Below are 21,365 nucleotides of genomic sequence, written 5' to 3' on the forward strand. Positions count from 1 at the left end.
CCCAGGGCTTCAATGCTGTTACCTGCATCGTCATCGAGGGTGAATGCACAGCACCGGCACTAGCAAGCGCCAGATGCCCGTGGTAGTGAGCAGCACAGCCAGGGAGCGTGGGTGGTGCAGGCTGGATTAGGGCAGCTGATCCTCCCCAGCCCACGCGCCTGTTGCTCACTCCTTCCCTCGGCCTGAGGAGCAGAGCAGCGGCTCTGTCCCCTCTGCCACAAATTCCCGGTGTGAAGACAGGCTCAGCACAGCACCGGGCAGCTCCATTGCAATACCTGCACAAAGTGCCCTGTGTCTGCCAAACGAGCTGTGGTGGCTGTCAGTGCCCCACAGCCTGGGCTGGACTGCAAGGTGGCAATCGTTAATGTTCTGTAACGCCTCTGCTAACAAGTACCCAATGAGTTATGTTTACAGATGTCCATACATATTGTCATGTATAATCTTGGGTTTTAAATATTTGTGCTATGGATATTCACCTCTGTAGTATTATATGAATAGCTGTATGTGTGTATGTATAAACACAGTGCTTTGCAAACATGCATATATAAAGCATACATGCATAAAACATACATACATAAAATAAAATGTGGTGATACAAAATGCAAACGTAAGGAACATACAGTTAGAAAACTTTCTGTATATAATTCTCTCTGTGAGGCCGCCCCTCAAGTGCTGTGCTCAGCTCTGGGCCCCTCAGTCCCAGAAGGACATCGAGGCCCTGGAGCGTGCCCAGAGCAGGGCTACGAAGCTGGGGAAGGGCCTGGGGCACAAGTCCTGTGAGGGGTGGCTGAGGGAGCTGGGGGTGGTTGGTGTAGGGAAGAGGAGGCTCAGGGGAGACCTCATTGCTCTCTGCAACTGCCTGAAAGGAAGCTGTGGGGAGCTGGGGGTCGGCCTCAGTGATAGGAGCAGAGGGAATGGCCTCAAGTTGTGCCAGGGGAGGTTCAGGCTGGAAATGAGGAGCCATTTCTGCTCAGAAAGAGCAGTCAGGCACTGGGACGGGTTGCCCAGGGAGGTGGTGGAGTCCCCATCCCTGGGAGTGTTCAAGGAGAGGTTGGACGTGGTGCCTGGGGACACGGCTCAGTGGTGACATTGGTGGCAGGGGGTGGCTGGGCCAGGTGAGCTCCCCCCGCCCCCACAGCCCTATCACTGCACACGGCACGAAGGGGGCGTGGCTCCGAGCCGGGTGGGCGCGTCCCTGCCGGGCTCCGGCCCCGCCCCCATAAACACGGCCACGTGCGGCGGCGGCGGGGCCGGGCCGGGGCCGCGCTTCCGGCAACACGGGGCGCGCCGCCCATAAAGCAGCGCCCGGCAACGCCGCGCCCGCAGCCGGCACCCGGCGGCACCGAGACCCCGCGGCACCGATCCCAGCCCCGATCCCAGCCCCGGTCCTAATCCCGATCCCAGCCGCCATGCCGTTCCTGGGGCAGGACTGGCGCTCCCCCGGGCAGAGCTGGGTGAAGACGGCCGACGGCTGGACGCGCTTCCTCGACGAGAAGAGCGGCGGCTTCGTCGGCGACATCAGCAGGTACCGGCCCCGGTGGTGCCCCCCTTTTGGGTCCTGGTCCCTTTTTGGGTCCCCGTCCCGGCCCCAGCCGCCGCCAGAGGGCGCAGGGTGTGGGGAGCCGCCGTTATGGTCCCCGGGGGGACACCCCAAAATGGATGGGGGCGCTGGTTTGAGGGTCACCAGGGTCTGGGGGGTTATAGGGGATGGGTATGGGGTGGGGAGCCGCGGGCTGGACCCGTCGCCCTCTGGGGAAAAGCCCCCCCTCGGTTGTCTGAGGGGCTTGTATAGGGCACTGCAGACTTAGGGGATGTTGATTTTTGGGGTGTTTGGGGTTGGGTTTTATCCTGGCGCCGCTCAGGGAGGTGCTGAGCCCCATTTGGGGTTCTCAGCGCTTCCCCTTCTCCTAAAACCCCGCCGGAGCCGCGCAGGCTCCCGGCTTCGTCACATGCTGGGAGTCAGCCCTGAGTCACCAGGCAGCGTTCTGGTTCTGCAGCACGGGGAATAAACACGGCCCCAAACCGCAGCCCGGCTCCCCTGCTGCTGGGGACAGGGGGACAAAGCAGCCCTGGGTCCCTTGGGGCTGGACCTGCTGGGCTGGGGCAGGGGCTGTGCTGCAACTCGAGGCTTGTCTCCTGCAGAAATAGAGCTGCAGAGCCCCCTGTAACCCCACTCTGGGGTGTGCTGTAATTTGGAAATAGGCTGGGCAACGGCAGCCTTTTATTCCTCAGCCTCCTTGAAGGAAATATCACACTCGCTGTCCCCTTGGCTGTGGGGTTTTGCCCATAAGGAGTGCCACTGAAAATCTCCTTGTTACCTACTACCTTCACGGGGGAGCTCTGGAGGTAACCTGCCCTCCCTCCCTCCTTCTCCAGCAGCAAGCCCTTCCTTAGGCTTCCTGCTTCCCGAGCTGGGGAAGTATGATGTGTCTGAAGCCATAAATCTTCCCCCCAGATTATGGGAAGCTCGCCTTATGTGCGGCTTGATTAATCTGACTGCAGAGGGACTAAACCCCCGGGATGGTTTAAGCGCTGTGAAACTGTGTGGTTGAGGGCAGGAAGCAGCGGTACGGGTGCGATGGGTCCTGGCCAGATCGCCCCTGTCAAAACCACCCTTTTCCTGCGAGCTGCGCCTTGTTTTCAGCTCTGCCCAGCGAGGTCTGGCTGCGAGGGGACAGGAATGTATGTGACAGCGGCTGGGAGCAAACGGGGGATTTGCTGTGAGCCACGGGTGAGATCCTGTTGTGCAAGGAGGCTTACGCGGTGGCTCTTTATCTTCCCCTCCTTTGTGCAAGCTCTAAATCAAGCTCAGAATGCGAAACAGCTATTTTGTAAATAGGTAGAAAAATGTCTGGCTGGCAGGAGTCAGCGCGTTGGGAACACTGAGGTTTGGCCTGGGTTTAGGCATCTTCCTCGCTCAAAAGAGAGGAGAGTCCTGGACCGAGGTCCGTGCGGTGTGAGGTCCCGGTGCCTGACCCTTCAACCTGTCCAGGCTCCTTGGAGAGCAATTCGGAGATCTGTCAGTACTCAGACAGGGGAACAATCTGCCTCCCATGCTGGAATCCGTCCACCGCTGCTGTTGTGAAGGCTTCGGGTTACGGAGTCATTCAGTAGGAAGTCAACAGCCCGGGGTGTGCTGCTGACATGTCAGATTTAAAGCAGATCTCTCGTGCTCTTGGGCTTGGATTCTGGGCATGTTCGCCTGGCCCACTCCCGATTTTTGTGCGGCTTTGATAAAGCAGGAGCTTGGACTGCTCACAAATGGTTTTGACTGCCGTGTGCTGTTTGGGTTTGGTCCCCCAGCACGAAGCAGCGCAGGCAGGGGAAGCGAGCAGCTGAAATATTTTGCTCACATCCAGCTTCTGACCCTGGGGACTGCCCAGCTGAGCGGGTGGAAGTGTCCCTGTGCTGTGAGTGTTGTCCACCTGCATTTGTTTCCCTGCCCGTAGTGGTGCTGTGACCCTGCTGACAGCCACCAACCTCCCTCCCCTGGCTGCAGCCTTGGGCTGGCGATCTGCTTGAGCAGTGGGGAGAAGTGAGGAGCCTTCTCCTGCAGGCTTTGTGTGCTGATCAGCTGTCAGGTGTGAGCACGGCTGTGGGGTGCTCGTGTTTACACTCTTTAGCCTCAAAAGAAACAAGAGGGCTGCGGAGGAAGCAGCCTGGCTGCGTGGGGTCCTTGTGGCTGCAGCACAGGAAGCTCAGCGCCGCGAGCAGCAGCGGGGTGCAGCAGCAGCCAGAGCTCCAGGGGTGTCCCGGGTCAGTGCTGTCACGGGTGAGGTGCCTGAGACCCTTCTTTTTTAGGGTTTGGGCCTGTTGGCAGCTGTCTCTCATCCTTTGTGAGCTGCTCGAGCAGCTTTTTCATCTCCCAGATACATCGCTTGCCTTTTGCAGCACCTGTAGGGCATCCCTGCTCACCCAGCGTGTGGGTGCTCTGGTGGGGGACCAGGGCTGGAGCCAAGAGCTCCAGGACAGTGCTGCCTTCCCCTGCCCACCCCAGGCTCTGCACTGCAGCTGCCCAAGGACTTCTCAGTTTCACATTGCTGCTCGCATCCTGCTGATCTGCAGGCCCGCAGAACGCGGCAATCTCGAGGCACTCGTTTGGCCTTTCATTGCCCTCAAAATAAGTGGTTACAGCTCCCCCCGCTAATGAGAAAGCAAAGCTCCAGCAAATACAGAAGATGAAGCCTTAGATGAGAGATCCTAGTTGTTAATTTGTACAGTCACTGCTCTCTGGGGCTCGGGAAACCACCGGTTAAGTCTGAACCTCAGCTGAGCTTTTCCTGTCTGCTTGAAAGCAGAATGTTTTGGAGGGACTCTGTTAATACTTTGTGTGCATCTGTGTCGTCAGATGCCTAAATATGTCCTGGCATAGAAATCTGTCTCAGGGATCTACCACCTACAGTAGGAGGAAGTGGTGTTACTTAAGCACAGAAACAGGGAGTTAAAGGGAGGAAAAAAAAAAAGCTCTGCCTGCTCCTGTCTGTTACGTGTGCTTTCTCCAGCACAGAGATGGGGCACTGGAGGCTCATTGAAAAATAACATTATTGGATGCAAAACCTGCGTGCAGCCTCTAGAATGGTCTGCAGCGAGGTAGCCTCAGGATTTGTGATGAAAACCTGTGTGTTTTCTCTCCTTGCAGGAGATACAGGAGATATATTCATCAGGCTGCAGAAATAACTAGAATCCTTGCTTTGTATCATTCACAGCTTTTGTAAAAAGGAAGATCACAACAAGGAGAATCTCTTCAACAGCCTCAACTATGATGTTGCTGCCAAGAAGAGGAAAAAGGACCTGCTGAATAACAAAGCCAAGATTCAGTGTAAGATGTCTGCTTGGGCATTTTTTTTTTTTTCAACTAAGTTGTTGCAGGGGGAGAATGGAAAATGCTTCAGATCTATGGGTTTTTTGGATGGTGCTTGAGAAGTCTTCCAAACTATCTCAAAGGGCTTTGCGCCCATGTTTGACTTAAGTAGGGAACTTGGATACAGCTTAATGTGAAGATTTATGCCCCTGTTAGTAATCCCTGCTCTGAGGAGTTGTACTTGTTGTGTTCAACTTTTTTGTCATTTGTATTTGTCAGGAGGAGGGTAATTTTTTCCTATGGTACATTCAAATGAACCAGTTCCAGGTTTTTTTCCCCCTGTAGACTTCCTCGTGCACAACAGGCTAAATTTATTTTCCTTTCCATATGCATGCGGAGCACTAATCGACGTTACTGGAGGCTACAAGCCTGAACGTGAGCTTTGATTGTATCTCTGCGTGCAGAGCGCGTGAAAAATGAACCGAGACTTCTTCAGCTTGCTCAAAACAATGGGAGCTTTGAGATCTCTGTGCACAGCGAGCGGCCGGGGTCTCAGATGGCACCCTGGGGGATAACGTGGGGATCCTACGGGGACTGCAAGTCCTGGTCCGATTGCGAGATAGGTACTGGAACTGGTGAAGGCTCCAAATGTAAACATACACAGAGGAAATGAGTTACCATTCCCACACTAGTATTAGCTCACTGTGGATCCCCCAGGATTTTGGAAGCAGATGCCAAAAGCTGGCCCCTCTGTGCATTCGGCTCTCTGTGTGAACAAACAAATGTTACCATGACAGTTTTTGGCTGGGTTTTGCTGTGACCTCCTTGTTTGAAAGGGCTTGATGCAGGATCTGCATGCCTGCAGCTGAGGCTGGGTTTGTCCTTGGGCTCTCAGTACCAGGCAGACATACATCACTGTGTCCTTAGGTGGAAAAGGGTTCCAGGAGCACAGCGTGTCCTTCGCAGTCAGGAGTTTTGTAGGATGGGGTTCTCTTATTCATATTACCTGTTGAATTGCCAGTGTGTGGTGAAAGAAGGGTCAAGAGCCCATGTGAAAGTGGGGAGGGAAAAGGGCTGAGCCATGCAACTGCTGTTACTGCTGCAAACTGAAGGAGCAGCATGTGGTGGGTACAGGGAGGCTATTTTGGGGGACAGATGGGACAACTCCTATTTCTGAGGGAAGGGAGGGGCAATTAGAAATAGGAAAATTTGGGTCCCAAATAGGTTTTTCTTTTTTAGCAAGTTAGCTGCAAGCATAAGCATGCTCCTCGGAGCCTGACCTCACTGCTAAAAGCTCTCTCCCACATGCCTGATGTCTCATGACATTTTTGCTCAACTTCAATTTTGACATTCAATCCCAAGCCTGTATCCAAGGTAATGAATAGTTAATAAAATCAATAACAACAGAACCTGGCTGTCAGCCACGCTTTCTGTTTGGTACCAAAGAAGAGGAGGTGCTATGGTATATCTGTAGCTGGCAGATTAAACATTTACAGTCTTGAGCTCTGTCGCTGAAACATAAGCCCTTTTTAAGGCTCAGGGCTGTCGTCTCAAATGAAGGAGTATGGAAACAAAGCAGCTCAGCAAGTTGCTAGTTTTGGTTTCAAGTTCAGCAGTGTAAACACAAAAAAAACTCCCTTTGTGATAAAAGGGCAGCGAGCATTGTAAGCAGAACAGAGATCCGGCCCTCTGCAGAGTAAAATTAACTGAGCAAAATGTGTTTTTTAAACAGATTTCCACCAAGAGAAGTGGATCTATGTTCATAAGGGGAGCACAAAAGAGGTGAGTAGGTTGTCTGTTCCCTTTTGTTTTTCCACCCGGTGGAAGATAGCGAGCTGATATAAATCAGCAGAAGCTCTTAAGAGATAAGTGGAAGATCTGGCTTGTGGTTGGAATTGCAGTAATGATTTTAAGCCCTAATCATGGAGCCAGGGCTTGCTGCACAAGGCTCTATACATGTGTTTAAAATATGACTTGTTTGCTTCCCTCGGTTTAAAAAAAAAAAAGCCATTTGCGGACCAAGCCATAATACTGTTCTTGGCCTTCACCCAGCACAGTCCTAACATGGAAAATCATTGGAATTCATCACAACGGCTCGCTTGGGCTCGTGGAGGGAAGCGGCTGCATGAAACCACCCTCTGTGAACTTGGGCTGTATGTTGAGCCCCAGGAATGTCAGGCTCCTTCTCCCTCGTAAATTCTGGAGGGATGGATCCGAGCTATCTAAGGGTCATGAATAGAGCTCGTGTCACTTTTGGGAAAATACCATAACCCACATTGAACCGTGCCCACTCTTGACGTCAGTGAGTGCGGCTCCATGGGAGATGGGACTGCCTCCTCGGGCTGTGAGCGAGTCCCATGCTTTGTACCCATGAGCTTGCTAAATTGAGTTCCCCTGGGTCACGTCTTCCTGATGCTGTCTGGATTCTTGTCTGCCAAAACATGACCCAGACGGTTTTTTTTTTTTCTTAGCGCCATGGTTACTGCACCTTGGGAGAAGCCTTCAACAGGCTTGACTTCTCCAGTGCTATCCTGGACTCCAGGAGATTCAACTATGTCGTGAGGGTGAGTGAAAGGCCTGGGCTTATCTTGCTGTGGTGGCGGGGAGGGTTCTGAACTGAGCATCTGTCGGGTGATGGGAAGCACCAGCAAAGAAGAGGTGCACGTGGGGATGTTGGGCCTTGCTATGCCAAGTTCTTGATGGAAAATGTGTGGATAGACCCAAAGCCAATGCTCAGATCTGTTGAGATGGGGAGAGAGGGATGTGGTGGTGATGTAAAAGATGGTTATGCTGTCCTTTTTCCAGCAATCTTAATATTTTAAGTTATAGTGAACTGTTGATAGTTTCAGGTAATACATAATTTCAGTTATGCATAAAACTCATGTTGGAGAAGAAAAGTTGTTTCTAATTACTGTATTTTAAGTCCTGCTTCCAAATGCAGTTCCTGTAGTCCCAGGAGGAGCATGGGCTCTGCAGAGGCCACAGAGCTGTGGGGACCTCTGTGCACAGGAGGCTGAGATACCTGTCAGCATGAGTGCTGAGGGGGGTGGCGTCCTGTGAAGTGATAAAGGAGAGACCTCATGTTTTGGGAATGAGAAGATGGGCCGAACCTCATAGAAGCTGGAATGAAGGACTTGAGGATCATGGTTGTTCTTAATCTTGAGTGGCAGCAGTTTCAGTGGGTGAGGCATTCTGTTAGCCCTGATGCTTTCAGTCGGAGGGAGTTGTCAGCCCCAGGTTCCTGCCGAGGTTCCTCATAATCTGACTTCTCGTAACAGATCAGGGCTTCTCATTTCCCTCTGGGTTACCAAGAAATGGTGGTGTTCTGGGGGTATCCCCTATCCTAAGGGCTGCAGGTGGTTGTGTGTTTATGTACATGTGATCTGCAAATTGATCTCACATTTCAGAATGCTTATCAAGTCTTGGAATTTAATAAGCTTAAAAAAACCCTGTTATTAGCTTGGGGCTGTTTATAAACAGCTCCTTTTCACATTTTGTCAGCTGTTAATCACTGATGAGGCACCAGCTGTTTAGGTTTTAGGTTCTGAAGCAAGCAGCAGTGGTGTTGCTTTCCCTTTGAGTCAAGTGTCCTGGGAAGTCAGGAAGAAATGATCTGAGCAAGTTCACTTCAGTTCACCTGTTGGTTAGGTGACCAGGAGCCTGTGAAAACCCTGTCACCCTGGGAAGGGCACAGACACTGGGGGGGTGATTACCCACCCACAGTGCAGGAAGGAAAATGGTAATTGCTTGGGTGAGGTGCCACAGTGGTGGTGAGGAGTGGGGATGATGCCAGAGGAAAAGCAGGATACAGGTCCATTGAAATTCAGGCTTCCCCAGCTCTGTGAGTTCTGGGACAGCTTGTTTTCCTGCTCGCACTGAGAAGGTGGTTGCCAGGACAGATACTCACTGTTTTCTGATAGTGGATGTCTATACCACTACGTCATCCTTAGGGCAGTTAGTTTGTGCCAAGGCAATAACCCTTTAAAGATAAAGAAGAAAAAATAAAACATGTATTTGGTGCTCCAAGGATTACCTTGGCAGATTTTTTTACCTTATGACCATGAAAAACTCTGGAGACTTGTGGTAAGTCCAGCCTTAGGTCAGGCTCTGCCATGTGATGGGCTCCTGCTGCTCTCACAATGTGACAGTTATCTCACAGGGCTGCAGTGACTGGGCAGGAGGCCCATGAAATTTCTTAAAGAGCAAACTCAGATTTCAGTGTAGTTGCTGTGGCCTGGTGGGATGCTCAGGCTGACTTCTTTCTTCATTTTTCCTATGAGGACTTCATAAAAGCATACCCAACCTGCCATGTGTCCCAAGTAGTATTCTGTATGGAAGTCAATATTTATCCTTGTTTCTACAAATTGAGCTTTTAAGGCTAAGTAGTTCTAAGGATACAGCATTATGGAGAAGTATGAAGCTTTCTAATTGAGGCTGACGTGTGGTTTGGTGGATTTAGGAAAAAAGATATTAAACCTGGTACCATGGATCAAATATAAAACTGACTGCTTAAATGAAGAGGTTGTATCAGCCAAGTCTCTGGTGAATAGTAGCTCAAAAAATGCCTGATGTGCCAGATTCACTCATGAAAAGCTCTGCCTAGATGTGGATCTTGTTTATGGGTCTTTGCAAACTGCAGGCCTCCTAGAGCACACAGATGAGCAATCTGTCACATGGAAAATGCCTTGAATATTGGCAGGCAGATTTTTTTCCCTTCCCTCCCTCTCCTTGTTCTCTCTGGTTCCACCAGTTGCTCAGAGGATCTGATTAATGTCACAGTATTTACTTCATCAAGCAAATGCCTTCCAAGGAGGTAAGCTGAGTTGGAATGAGGGTGAGGATGCCCACAGGGAAAGAAGGGAGAGAAACGGCTACAGACCTGGAACTCTGCTGGCTATACCCAAACTTTATCAGTAGAAAAAGAAGATAACATTACTGCTGTTAACACAGGCTTTCAGGCTGACCATCAGCTTCCTCTGGCCTTTCTCAAAGCTTTCCCTTGTGCATCTCTCTGAACATCAGTGTTGTAGTGTTTTCAGTACTGATTTTGTTTTACAGAAGTCTAAGGTATTCCCAGATTAAGTTCTTAGTTCCTAACAGTGCACTGATCTGTTATGGGTTCTTCCAGGTGAGGTAGATTTGTGAGTGCTGGAAAGCTTGTCAGACTTTTTTCATGATCGGGTACCATCAACTGCAGCTGGTGAGCTCATGTAACTGAAGGAGGAGAAATCTTCCAAAATCAATCTTGTCTTGACAGTGCTGATACAGTGCTGGAAGTGAAAGCACAGGTATTAGTGCTGTGACCTGGTTCTTGCTTGACTGTTTGAACTATAGCATGTACATACCCATTACAAGAAAATGTTCCCCTTTTAGAACTCATAAGGAAGGTGCTTGATTGATCCAGAAGACCCAAACTTTTCCATATTGAAGCAGTCCTGATTTCTCTGCTCTTGCAGAATTAACAGACTGGAAGTGTTCCTGTGAGTGTACACAATATAAGCAGAGACGAGTGCCTGCAGCCCAGAAGTTGTTGGTTCTCCTCTGGGAACACTCTGTTCAGATGACAGTGAGGCTTTGCAGGCTGTTTCCTTCAGAAAGATTTGTCATATGATGGTTGTGTAGTAATGTCTCAAGGGAAGGTGCTGTTTCTGATCATAAAAGCTTAGGTCAGGTTAAGCTGCATGGGCACGGCTCTTGGAATAACATGATCTAGACAGCATGCAGCCTGCTAAAGTAGTCTCTTAAATTTGTTTCTTCTTAAGTTTTTATTGCCCTTAGCTCCAGGAGTCCTGGATTTATGCTGTGCTGAAAGAATATCAGCTCAATGCTGCCTCATGGAGATCTGTCAGCACCTGCACTGTAAATCATTATAACTCGCCCTGCTGTTGTTCTACCTCCCAGCTTACAGCCAATGTGACATTTTAGCCACAAAAAGTGAAGGGCTGTGAGAACAGGGGGTGACAGGAGGGAACTTTCATTGCAGTAAGCTTCTCCAAGCAGCTCAGTTGTGAGGAGCCCCAGCCCTGAGGAGCTGGGGGATCCCACAGGATGCAGTCCTCCTTACCTATGGCAGGTGTTTGGGGTATTCTAGTGGAGATTTACACTGCCTCAGCTTGAGGCTTGTGATTTTTAACCACTGCTGGGTTTGAGGCCAAGTTATGCCCTCCTCAGTGCAGTGCAGGCCTGCAGAGGCCTTTCTGTCTCTGGGCGCTGTAAGCCATTTAGGACCTGTGGGCCATATGGCGCTGGATTGCCTACACAGGAGTATGGCAGAAGTTACCAGTTGGCTGTGGGGTGCCTGCAAGTGATGTGCACAACAACGAGTACAGAACAACACAATTTCGGGGCCCTTCTTCCCTGCTGTGTGTCACTTGTTTCCTTTTTTTCTCTCAGTGTGGGGAGGAAGTCCTGTTGTGCTCCCTGAGCTAGTGGGGTTTGAGCAGGAGCCCCATCCCCTTGGTGTGGGGAGGTGAGCAGGATCTTGCCCTGCTGTGGAAGCTGCTGTCTCCTGCCAGCTCTGCAGATGCTCTGGAATAACCTACTGCACCTCTTGCCTTTCCTCCTTGGCTGGTGCAGACCCCTGAGAGCAAACCAAATAGCGGCAAGGTGACAGGAAGGGTTTGCTAGGGGTAGCTACCCAGTCACCTTTTTCAACTTCTGAGGATCTGAAAGAGGGAATTGGGATCTAATGCCGTCTTTCCAGGAGGGGTTACAGACTTGCAGCTCCAATTAAAATCAGCTGGAATGCAATTACTTAGTGTTTCTGAAAAGCAGGCCTTTTAAAATTGCTCTTAACCTTTCCCTTTGTGCTCTCCCCACCATCTGTCCCTCTCAGCTGAGCGTGGGCTGGACTTAATGCAACAGCATCATAACATGCTTGCAGCTCTCCGCTGTTTTTTACCCTACTCAGCATTAATCTGAACCCATCAGTCTGCTTTTAGTCTGTATTATGCAAGTGACAACATTGATTTGTATCACACCGTAGACCCAAATTTGGCAGTCCATTAAATGAGGCTGTACTCTGGGGCTGCGCCAGTGCTAAAAGACCCTTGATTCACTGCGGTGTATGGGGCATGGATGGGTCAGAGCCTGGCTGAACCATATCCCTTACCTGTTTTACATGCATTATATGAGGACAGAGGAATAAAAATGCCTTTGGGGAGTGGAGTAGTCCTAGAAGTACTCACAACATAGTTTTCATATGGAATTTCATCCTGTGTTTATTGCTGCAGGGGAAGGGAGGTGACACGTGACATCAGAGCTGGTTCACTGCACATAAATTGAACCTTGATAAACACGGGCAAGGCAAATCTGAGTCTGTTTGTCTAGTTTGAATTTTGTACCAATTTAGTGTTCTTCAAGGAACTGAGATTTTTATCTTCAGTCCTCGTGAAGAATGGCTCTGGCTTTTCCAGCTCTTACAGTGCTGCGTTACGTGATGCTTATCACTGGGCATATTTCAGTGTTTTCAGCCATGGGCACAACATCGCTAACACCCAGCCTGGAGGAAGCTGTCCCTGTGCCAGCTCCTGAGCGGTGCAATCTGGAGGCAGCAGTTGTTTGTGCACAAGAGCTGATCTGCATGCGTGTGTGCCTAATGTACAGATGGAGTCTGGCAAGTTGGTCATTATAATCAAAGGTCTGGAGGCTAAATAGGTTAATGTAAGCAGAGTATCGCAGGTTACTTTGGGATGCTGTTTCTTCTACTTCCTCCAGCATCTTCAGAAATTAGGAAAAGATTTAAGACTTCGCAAGCACCTTGCAGACTGCCTTGTTTTTAAGAGTACCTGGGGTCTTTGTTTTGCTGAGAGGCATCAGTGGGCCATCTTGCTCTGTGCACCAAATGCTCTCCAGCTCTCCTGTATCTTGTCCCTACAAAATGAAGCAAGAAAGCAGGCAGCCTGCCCTTCACAGAAGTTGGTGCAATGCTTTTTCCTCACTTTTTCAGTCATGCGAGGTGTAAGATATTCATAGAATGTAAACTCAACGCCATCTGATGATGGTGTTGGCCTGGAAATTAAACTGAAGAAGGCAACTTCACTCTCAGCGACCTCAGTGCTGCTAACTGGCAGTCACATGCCTGAGACGAGCAGAATGGGCAAACGGCTGCACTAATTCCTCTCCCCAAGCTCTCTGCTTCATGGCAGGCTGCCGGTAACTTTATGGATGCATTCCTGTCATTCTTAAAACGGGGCAAACAGTTCAGCTCACGACTTATCGAGTCTTATCAAAAAAACATCTTAGTTACTTGACACAAGTAGTTGCACCTTCCCTGTACTCCCTGCGGTGCCAGCCATGGGATAGCGTAGCTCCAGACGATAAAGGATTAATAAGCTAGTCATGTGGTAACGTGTTGATTGATTTGTGGCATAAAAGGTTTTTCCTTTCCCTTCTAAATTAAAACAGAAGGCTATGTACATCCAAAACAAATGGAACGACATGTGGACAGCCTGTATTTATATAATGCTGGGGGAAGGGAGGAAGGCTTGGAAGATCACAAGCCACATGTTCTGCAGAACATGACCCGTAGGAAACTTCCACGACTCTTCTTGCACCAGCAGAGAGCCCGGGGAGGAGAGGGCATCTGTCCCGGGGGAAATGCTTCCTTCAGCAACTGCAGCCCAAATCCAGCATTCGGTCAGGCAGTCGGGGACAGGAAGCAAATGGCAATCGAAAGTAAAAGTGAGATTTCCCTGGTTCGACGGGGAGTAAACAGGACAAATAGGGAAAGGTGGATGGCTTGGGACTGTTACAGCTGCAGGAACTGCACAGAGGGGAGAAATGTTGAGGGATTAGGGGGTTGTTAGAGCTGGGGGGAGAATTATTTGGTTTTAATACAGCCCTTAACCTTTCCATCGTGGTGACAGCGCTCTGACAAAGCCCATGCAACCAAGGCGTTTGACGTAAATTGCAGGGTCTGATTCTCATTACTGCCCCATCAATAACATCCCCATCCAAACCAGCGCTCGCTCGTGTTCCCTCATGACACTGCTTGTTTATGCCCCAGCGAGGGACGGTGACGTCTCCGCTCATTGTTCCTCGGGGTGAATAGATGCTGTCAGCCTGAGCGCTGCTCTGTGGTTTCCCTGCATCTCTGAGCCATGAAACCAAATTTTTCTCCCCAGTATCATTAGAAGGCTTTTTTTTTCCCCACCCCTTTCTGTGTGGATTTAATTATTTCTCCTCTGCTTTTTTTTTTCCCCCCCGTGCATTAGTTTGCTGTCGCTTCATCTACCTTTTATTTTCATGCAGCAAACAAGTGCCCGGACTGTTTTGCTGTGTCATGTGACGGGAGTTAAGATTAGAAAGGTATCTCTGCTCTCTAAGGCTTGCCACTTCTATTTTTATCCACAGCTGCTGGAGCTGATAGCGAAGTCTCAGCTGACGTCACTGAGTGGCATTGCCCAGAAAAACTACATGAACATCTTGGAGAAAGTGGTGCAGAAAGGTAAGAAATGGAAACACTGCGGGGGAGGAGGAGTTGGAATTAATGCGGTGTGCTCAGCATGAGCGGCATCCTGAGGGATACCCCGTGTAAGATGGGTGAAGAGGGGCCACCCCTGTTTATTTCTGTCGCTCAGTTCCACTTTCCTTTTTGTCAGGGAAGGACTATGTAGAGTGGGGAGAGTGGGAGGAAATCTCTGTATTTTGGTAGGTATCTGGGAGGCAATTCCTCCTTCTCCTACTTCCCTCGCTACCACTCCTTCTGCATCCTTCTGAATCCTATTTCTGACTGCAGAAGAGGCTCCTTCCCCCCAGCCTGACACATCAGCAGCCTCTGCTGCTTTGTCTCCAGATTGTAATATCAAGTGCTCCCTCTCCTCCAGTTTTACTTTCCCCTGGAGGGCTGTCTTCACTTCCCCGGGCTCCTGGTGGGGCTGGATTGCAGCTGAGAGGTGCTGTTTCCCTTCCTGGTGCTTCAGCTCTGACTGAAGCCTGGGAATGGAGAGCACCCTGTTGGGGTGTGCAAGCGTGATGAGGCTGGAGATGCTGAGCATTATCAGCTGGGGTGGTGGGGGAGAGGCACACGCACACAACCTCTCACGTGTAACAGAGGGGAAAGCTGGCTGGTTTCCCAGCGAGGGAAATGGGAAGCGCTCTAGAAAGGATGGGTACCTCATCTGCTTATCCTGGGAAGATCTCCATCTGCTCTCTAACCTGCTGTGCTTGGCTCATGTTTAAGTGCTTTTCTGTCAAAAGAAAAGCACAGGCTGGCTCTCTTGGCCTGTGAGATTACAGCAGGTAACATTTCCCTGAGAATCATGTAGATTCAGAAAAGGATTTGGGCAGCTTCCGTTTTTAACCTTTCCTGTTCCACCCCAAAGTCCTTGAAGACCAGCAGAACATCAGGCTAATACGGGAATTGCTGCAGACCCTCTACACATCCCTCTGCACTTTGGTTCAACGGGTCGGCAAATCTGTCCTGGTTGGAAACATCAACATGTGGGTGCACAGGATGGAGACGATTCTCCACTGGCAACAGCAACTGAACAACATTCAGATCACCAGGGTAAGCACGAATCCCAAAGGCTAAAAATAATGTGGCTCCTTCATGAAACCTTCTCATGTAGCAGCTTTCATCTGGGTGATTCTATCTCACTGTACTCCCGATGCAGGCAGAGTGCTGCAGAAGGACCTGAAGTTGCCAAAATAACTGGCTGCATTCCTTGAATCACTTCAGTCCCTTAATTCAAAATAAAGCACTAGGAGCCATTACATGTCCCCAGCCAGTTCAGTGCATACAGTGTGGGATCATGTTCACCGTTACTGGTGGCGTGACTCCTTTCTTGTCTTGAGGCTCTGTGTGAACAGAGCTGGGCAGGAAACATCTCCTCCTCCTGAGAGTCTTTAGAGATGAGGCCTTGGTATGAAAAGTCAACTCAATTTTTCTAAATCTGAGAAATTGCCCTCAAAACTTTGTTTATCAGATAGTTGAGGTTTTTAGATTTGTTTAATCTGTAAATTAAATGCAAATTTCCAAATAGCTGCATAACTTCATGCTTCCTGGCTGAAAACATCAGTGATTCTTCCAGTAGTCTGGAGCTGCCTGTTCCAGCCAGACAAGTCCTGCTTTCACAACATCTGGTCCTCCAGCAGCATCTGTGGAGCTGGGAGAGACGAGGAGTTGATAAATTCCTAACCTGGCTTTGCATGTGAATTCAATGTGAACTTGCTCCACTTCACTTTGAGTGGGTGCTCACTCCCCAGAGATGTTAAAGCCTTCCTGCTTGCTGACCCCTCTGTCAATGTGTCCATTGTAAGAGTTTTACAGTGAGCTGAGCTGTGAAATTCCCACTTGGCCATACCAAAGCATGGCCAGAGGGGATTTTAAAAGTACCTTTTTCCTTGGTGGGTCAACCAGAGAGGTCCTGCTTTCATTGTTCTTCAGGACTGTGTTTGCTGGGAACATCAAGAAACAGTTTCCAATCCTTTGGTTGTAAAGAGCAATACAGGCAGAAGGATTTGGGAGAAGATAAACTCTGGGAGGTCCCAGGGAGTTTGAAGAACTGCAAAATCCACATTCCCTTAGGTGGTGGTGGTCTCTGCCTTGCTGTGGGATGTGCCCAGCTCTGGGGAGCTGCTCAGTGCCTGGGCACTGCTGGGATCAGCTCTGCTGGGGCATCTGTTTCCCCGCTACCCTACAGGTTTGGTCCTCCTGCTCAACTCCATAATACAGTATGGGTTTGTTCCCCTCATCTTTATCGACTACAAAAACTCCCATAAGCTTTTCAAAGCTCTGCCTGCCCAGATAAAATCGCATCAAAATGTGTTTGTGAAGGGAACTTCTAAGTGTGCCTTTTATGCACACTTAGCGTAGGTTTGCAGTCACTTCTCTAAAATATAATAAAAGTACATGGAGAGCATGCAAAAAAAAATTCACACCTCTGAAGGTGGCTTCAGGTCAAACTAGAACAAAACCTGAGGTGAGAGGAAGGCAGAACAAGCCCAGTTCTGTGCAGCCAGATGCTTACAGCACTGAGCGCTTCTGGTATTTCTGGAGGGGGTAAAAAGCTTCCCAACAGCCAAGACAGACCGTTTTTAAAAGAAAAATTGCAAAACACTGAGTATGTGCTAGAGTTGTATTAAAAAAAGGCACAAAAACAACTGTCCAGAAAGTGACAACATAATGATCTGCTCTGATCTAATCTGTGTTCTTTCTCCAAAGAAAGTAATGTTTGAAAAGTCCTGGAAAGGAGTACTGAGGGAAAAGAAGTAGCAGATAAGTCCTTGGCTCTGACTCAGAAAACCTGTATGGAGTTGTTTTAGTCACACTGGCTTCCTCAGAAATAAGACATTAGCGTGTGCTTGCTTGATTTTGCCTTTTTTTTCTCCCCCTTGCTGAACCAAGAGCCTCTGAGCACAGTCCTGCCTGCTCTGCCCTGATGGAGCTTGTGTGGGCTGTCTGCAGGAGAAGGCAAAAGCCAGCGTAGTGGGGAGATCACCGGGAGGGGATCCAAGGCTGCGGTGCGCTCCTCCTGCCCCTAAAAGCGACCTCAGCTTGCACTGGCGAGCGAGGACACAACTCATGGGTTTCAGGAATTGATGGAGTGCTGCTCTCTGCCTCCTTTTCCATTTCCAAGTACACGAGTGGATTGCACCAAGCAAACATCTGCATGTAGCCAGGCAGCGTGCTCCCAGCTTAACCCTCAGCACAAAATGGGAACAGGGGAACAATTGTTTGAGGTTGGTGTTGGAACAAATACCCTCTGGAGGTGGCCGAGATGGTTCAACTCTTCTGGAGAGGTTGAAGCAGACCTCAGCCTTGCTTTGGAGCCATCCAAAAATGATGCCTGGCTTCAGCAGAGGGGTTCTTGCAGGTACCAGCCAGGCTGCGTGGACCACCAGCAGCGCAGGCTGGTCCCTGGGGAAGGTGGGAGCTGTTTGTGTGCAGTTCTCCTCGTGCCCCTGTGGTTTCACATGGCTGGAGATGGGGCCGTATGATTGAAAGCAGCCTCACACGGCGTTCCCCTGCTGCTGCTGGCCCACGTGCTTCTCGTTTGAAACGGTTAACAGCCCTGCCAATTGCCAGGCGGGCGATGTGACTCTGCAGCTTAAAAATAGCAGCATCCCTGCGCAGGGTAAACGAGCAACTTGGCACATCTGTTGGACATTGTTTCTTCCTTGGGGCCCAATCCGCAAAGCTGCCGTTTGCCTTAATAAGGCTGGGGCTGATTTGGGAGCGGCTCGAGCCCAGGTTGTGGTCCTTGCTGATGCTTTGGATCGCCCTCAGGTGCAGGATCTGTGAATCCGTTGCAGTTGGTTTGTCCTGGAGCTGTGCAGACTCGTAAAATAATCCTCTATAGACCAGGCAAAGGTGAACGGGAGCAGAGGTGGCTTTGGCTCTGCAGAGCGTGCTTTGATGTGGCTGAACAGCCTGCGAAGCTGCGGCTGGTGGGAAAGGGGCAGGTTCTTCAAGTGTTCGGATGAAGGGGTAGCCCTGCCAGCACTGCCTCGGGAATCCCTGCAGGGAAAATCCTGGTTCATCGGCCGCCACTGTGGTTGCAGTGAGATCTTGTGATGATCTGAGCTGAAACAACATTGAAGATACCTCAAATTCTTTTTTTGTGGAGGAAGGTCAAATGTTTCTTTGTTCAGAAGAAGGAACTACTGCTTATTTTGAGTGTGAAATGCAATATTTAAAAAGCAGTAACTCACCTGCAAGTTAGAAGTACCGGTTTTCCAGCTTCCTCCCGGCTCAATTTTGCTTTTTTTTTTTTTTCCCTAGCCTGCCTTTAAAGGAACCACTTTGACAGACCTGCCACTCTGTTTACAATTAAACATCATGCAGCGGCTGAGCGATGGGAGAGACCTGGTTAGCCTCGGTCAAGTGGCTCCCGACCTGCAAGTGCTCAGTGAAGACCGGCTGCTGTGGAAGAAGCTCTGCCAGTACCACTTCACAGACAGACAGGTACGAGGAGAGGTGCAGATCGCTATCAGTTGCCTGTTGTAACCTGTTAGCGAGTGAATCTGTATGGGTAGGACACTCTTACTTGACTATCTTCTGGATCTGTGGGCTGTGCTGCAAGCTGATAATGCCGGCTGGTACGAGAATGGCTGTAAAGATGATTTATGAGGAGGGTTCTGCATGCCCCAGCAACGATTCCTGAAATAGGAGTCTCAGGAATTAGTCACAGGGTGAACTCCTGCAGCCCTAATCCAGGTGGCAACAACTGCAAGTCATGGTTGCTCGCCCCACGTGTGCAGGGAAAACGTGCGGCCGAGCTCCAGCCTTAAATGCAGTGTCCTAAGGGCTGACACCCTCATGGAGAATCTCTGTGGATGTGGTTTGTGAGCAATGTGTTGAACTCTCCTGCCCTTTAGAGCGAGAAATCCCCTCTGAGCTGTTTTGTGAGTGACAGGACAGTATGTGGAAAGCAGCCCTGCTGCTACCCGAGTTGTACCTGTGTAAAGATCCTTGGCCTTTTGCAGGCTGGTAATCACCCAGGGTCTTCTAAAATTAAAAACAAATGGAAAGAAACAAACACCTCTCTGTTTATGGATGATGTTTATGTGTGGGGTGTCTGTATCAGATCTCTGCACTTCAGGAAACATGTGCCAGATTCCCCTGCTGACTTGCTTTGTTTGCTCGCTCTGGATCTGACTTTGGAAGTGACTCTGGGGAAGTCATTTCTGTTAAAGAGTACATTCAAATCCAATTTCTGCAGCTACTGAACCCAAAAAGAAAGATGGAGGTCTCACAAGCTAATGTGACAAAGAACTGACCTGAACTTTAGAAACTGTTAAATGCAGTTCCACTTCCCTGCCAGCCTGAAACAGTGGCTAATGTAGTATGAAATAGCTCCCGGAGTTTCAGGCCTTCATAGAGTAGTCATCGTGAAATGAGGCTGGACCCTGCTAATGGTATCAGGTGAGGCTGTTGCTGTCAGGAGGCCTGTTAGAGCTGAGCATTCAAAGCAGGAATTTTCCTGGTGTTATGCAGAAACTGTTATGTGACGGGCAGGGATGGTGCTTAACTTAAACTTAAAGCAAGGGAGAGAACAAGATGGGTGGAAAGAACAAACCATGATTTTTTTTTTGTCCTAGTGCAGTTACCATCATATTATTTGTTTCAGATTCGTAAACGGCTAATCTTATCTGATAAGGGGCAGCTGGATTGGAAAAAGATGTACTTCAAGCTTATCAGGTGTTACCCACGGAAGGAGCAGTACGGTGACACGCTGCAGCTGTGCAGGCACTGCCACATCCTCTCCTGGAAGGTAGGAGGTGGGGGGGGGGGCAAAATTGGTTGGGCACCCAGGGCTTCCTCTGACTTCCTGTCACCCTAAAGAAGCTGCAGTTCCTTTGCCTTGCATGATTGGGTGTTTTCCTACATCCCAATCCTCCCTCAACTATTAGGACCTTTTCATTATGTTTCAGGGATTCCCATTTTGTCTACATTGAACAAGTTATTGCCGTCAAAGCCAGAGGGCAGTGAGATGGGCATGCTGTCAGGCTACTCGCAGCAAATTGCATTAGCACTGCCAGCAGCCCCTGCCAGCCATCATGTGGAGGTGAAGGTCTTGGCAGTGGGATTAGCGAGAATGAGAGCTGATGGCTGTAAAACAGCCCACAACACGATTCTGCTGGCCTCTGTGTTGCTATCCACGGCACATCTCTAGATTTAAGCTCCTGTAGCTGATGGTAGCCTCTGTCCTGTGGTGCCTCAGAGAATAGGATGAAAGAGTGAATTGGATTTTTTCTGGTTTCATTTCCCCAGACTTCACAGTAACCCCTAAAATATGAAGCCCAGTTCTGAGCTGTCTGCTTTGGCAAGAGTGGAAATATTTTGGGCTCCGCTCTGTTTGCAAGCAGGATGTCTGGCAGAGTGGCAGCACTCAGTTGGCACTAAGGTGCCCTGGCACCCTTTCTGCAGTCTCTCTAAATGGAGTTGTTTTCTCCTTTCCCAGGGTACCGATCACCCTTGCACAGCCAACAACCCGGAGACGTGCTCCACCTCTCTTTCCCCGCAAGACTTTATCAACTTGTTCAGGTTCTGAACTTGGCTCACCGCAGCTCACGCGATTCTTACAGGACACTTTATGCCACTGAGCTTGGACACTCCGTTTGTAAATAGTGTAAATATTCATGTTTGTGTGAAGCTCCTGAGTCAAGGAACAAGAGGATTTCAGAGATGAAAGGTGAAATTGCTCGCTGACGTGCAGCACTTAAGGAATACAGAATTCCATAGGACTGGTGTATAAATGCAGCATGTTGTACAGAGTCCCTTTTTTATGATCAGAGTACAAGATACAGGGCAAAACCTTCATTTTTGTTTTTAGAAGTTAAAACTGAATTTGCCCCGCAACCATTTGAGAACTTTTCTGGTTTGTTTCTAATAATTGAGAGAAAGCAATATGAGGCTAGGACTGTTGAACTGTTTCTCCATCTGGTTTTATTTAGCATACGTATTTATAAATATGATGTTTTTAAAAGTATTTATGAAAAATATCCCTGTGACAAGTTTAATAATACTTCTGTTTTTAAAAAGGAGACATTCTGAAATACTTAGCGTTGAACTCTAGCCTACTTACAAAAGAATCGCACCATACCACTTTCTACCTCT

At 49.4% G+C, this 21,365-nt stretch overlaps 1 protein-coding gene across 1 annotated transcript; it reads left to right on the forward strand.

Annotated features, from left to right (window-relative positions):
* The first annotated feature begins 1,409 nt into the window (after positions 1-1,409).
* FBXO32 (F-box protein 32) lies at positions 1,410-20,799 on the forward strand. The gene is given in 9 exon segments (NM_001310361.1): positions 1,410-1,525; positions 4,707-4,819; positions 6,534-6,583; positions 7,273-7,365; positions 14,156-14,249; positions 15,127-15,311; positions 18,528-18,710; positions 19,876-20,019; positions 20,710-20,799. Coding segments are annotated over 9 exon segments (1,068 nt in total).
* The last annotated feature ends 566 nt before the right edge of the window (positions 20,800-21,365 follow it).

The sequence above is a fragment of the Anas platyrhynchos genome, chromosome 2, assembly GCF_047663525.1.
Source record: "Anas platyrhynchos isolate ZD024472 breed Pekin duck chromosome 2, IASCAAS_PekinDuck_T2T, whole genome shotgun sequence".
Lineage (NCBI taxonomy): Eukaryota > Metazoa > Chordata > Aves > Anseriformes > Anatidae > Anas > Anas platyrhynchos.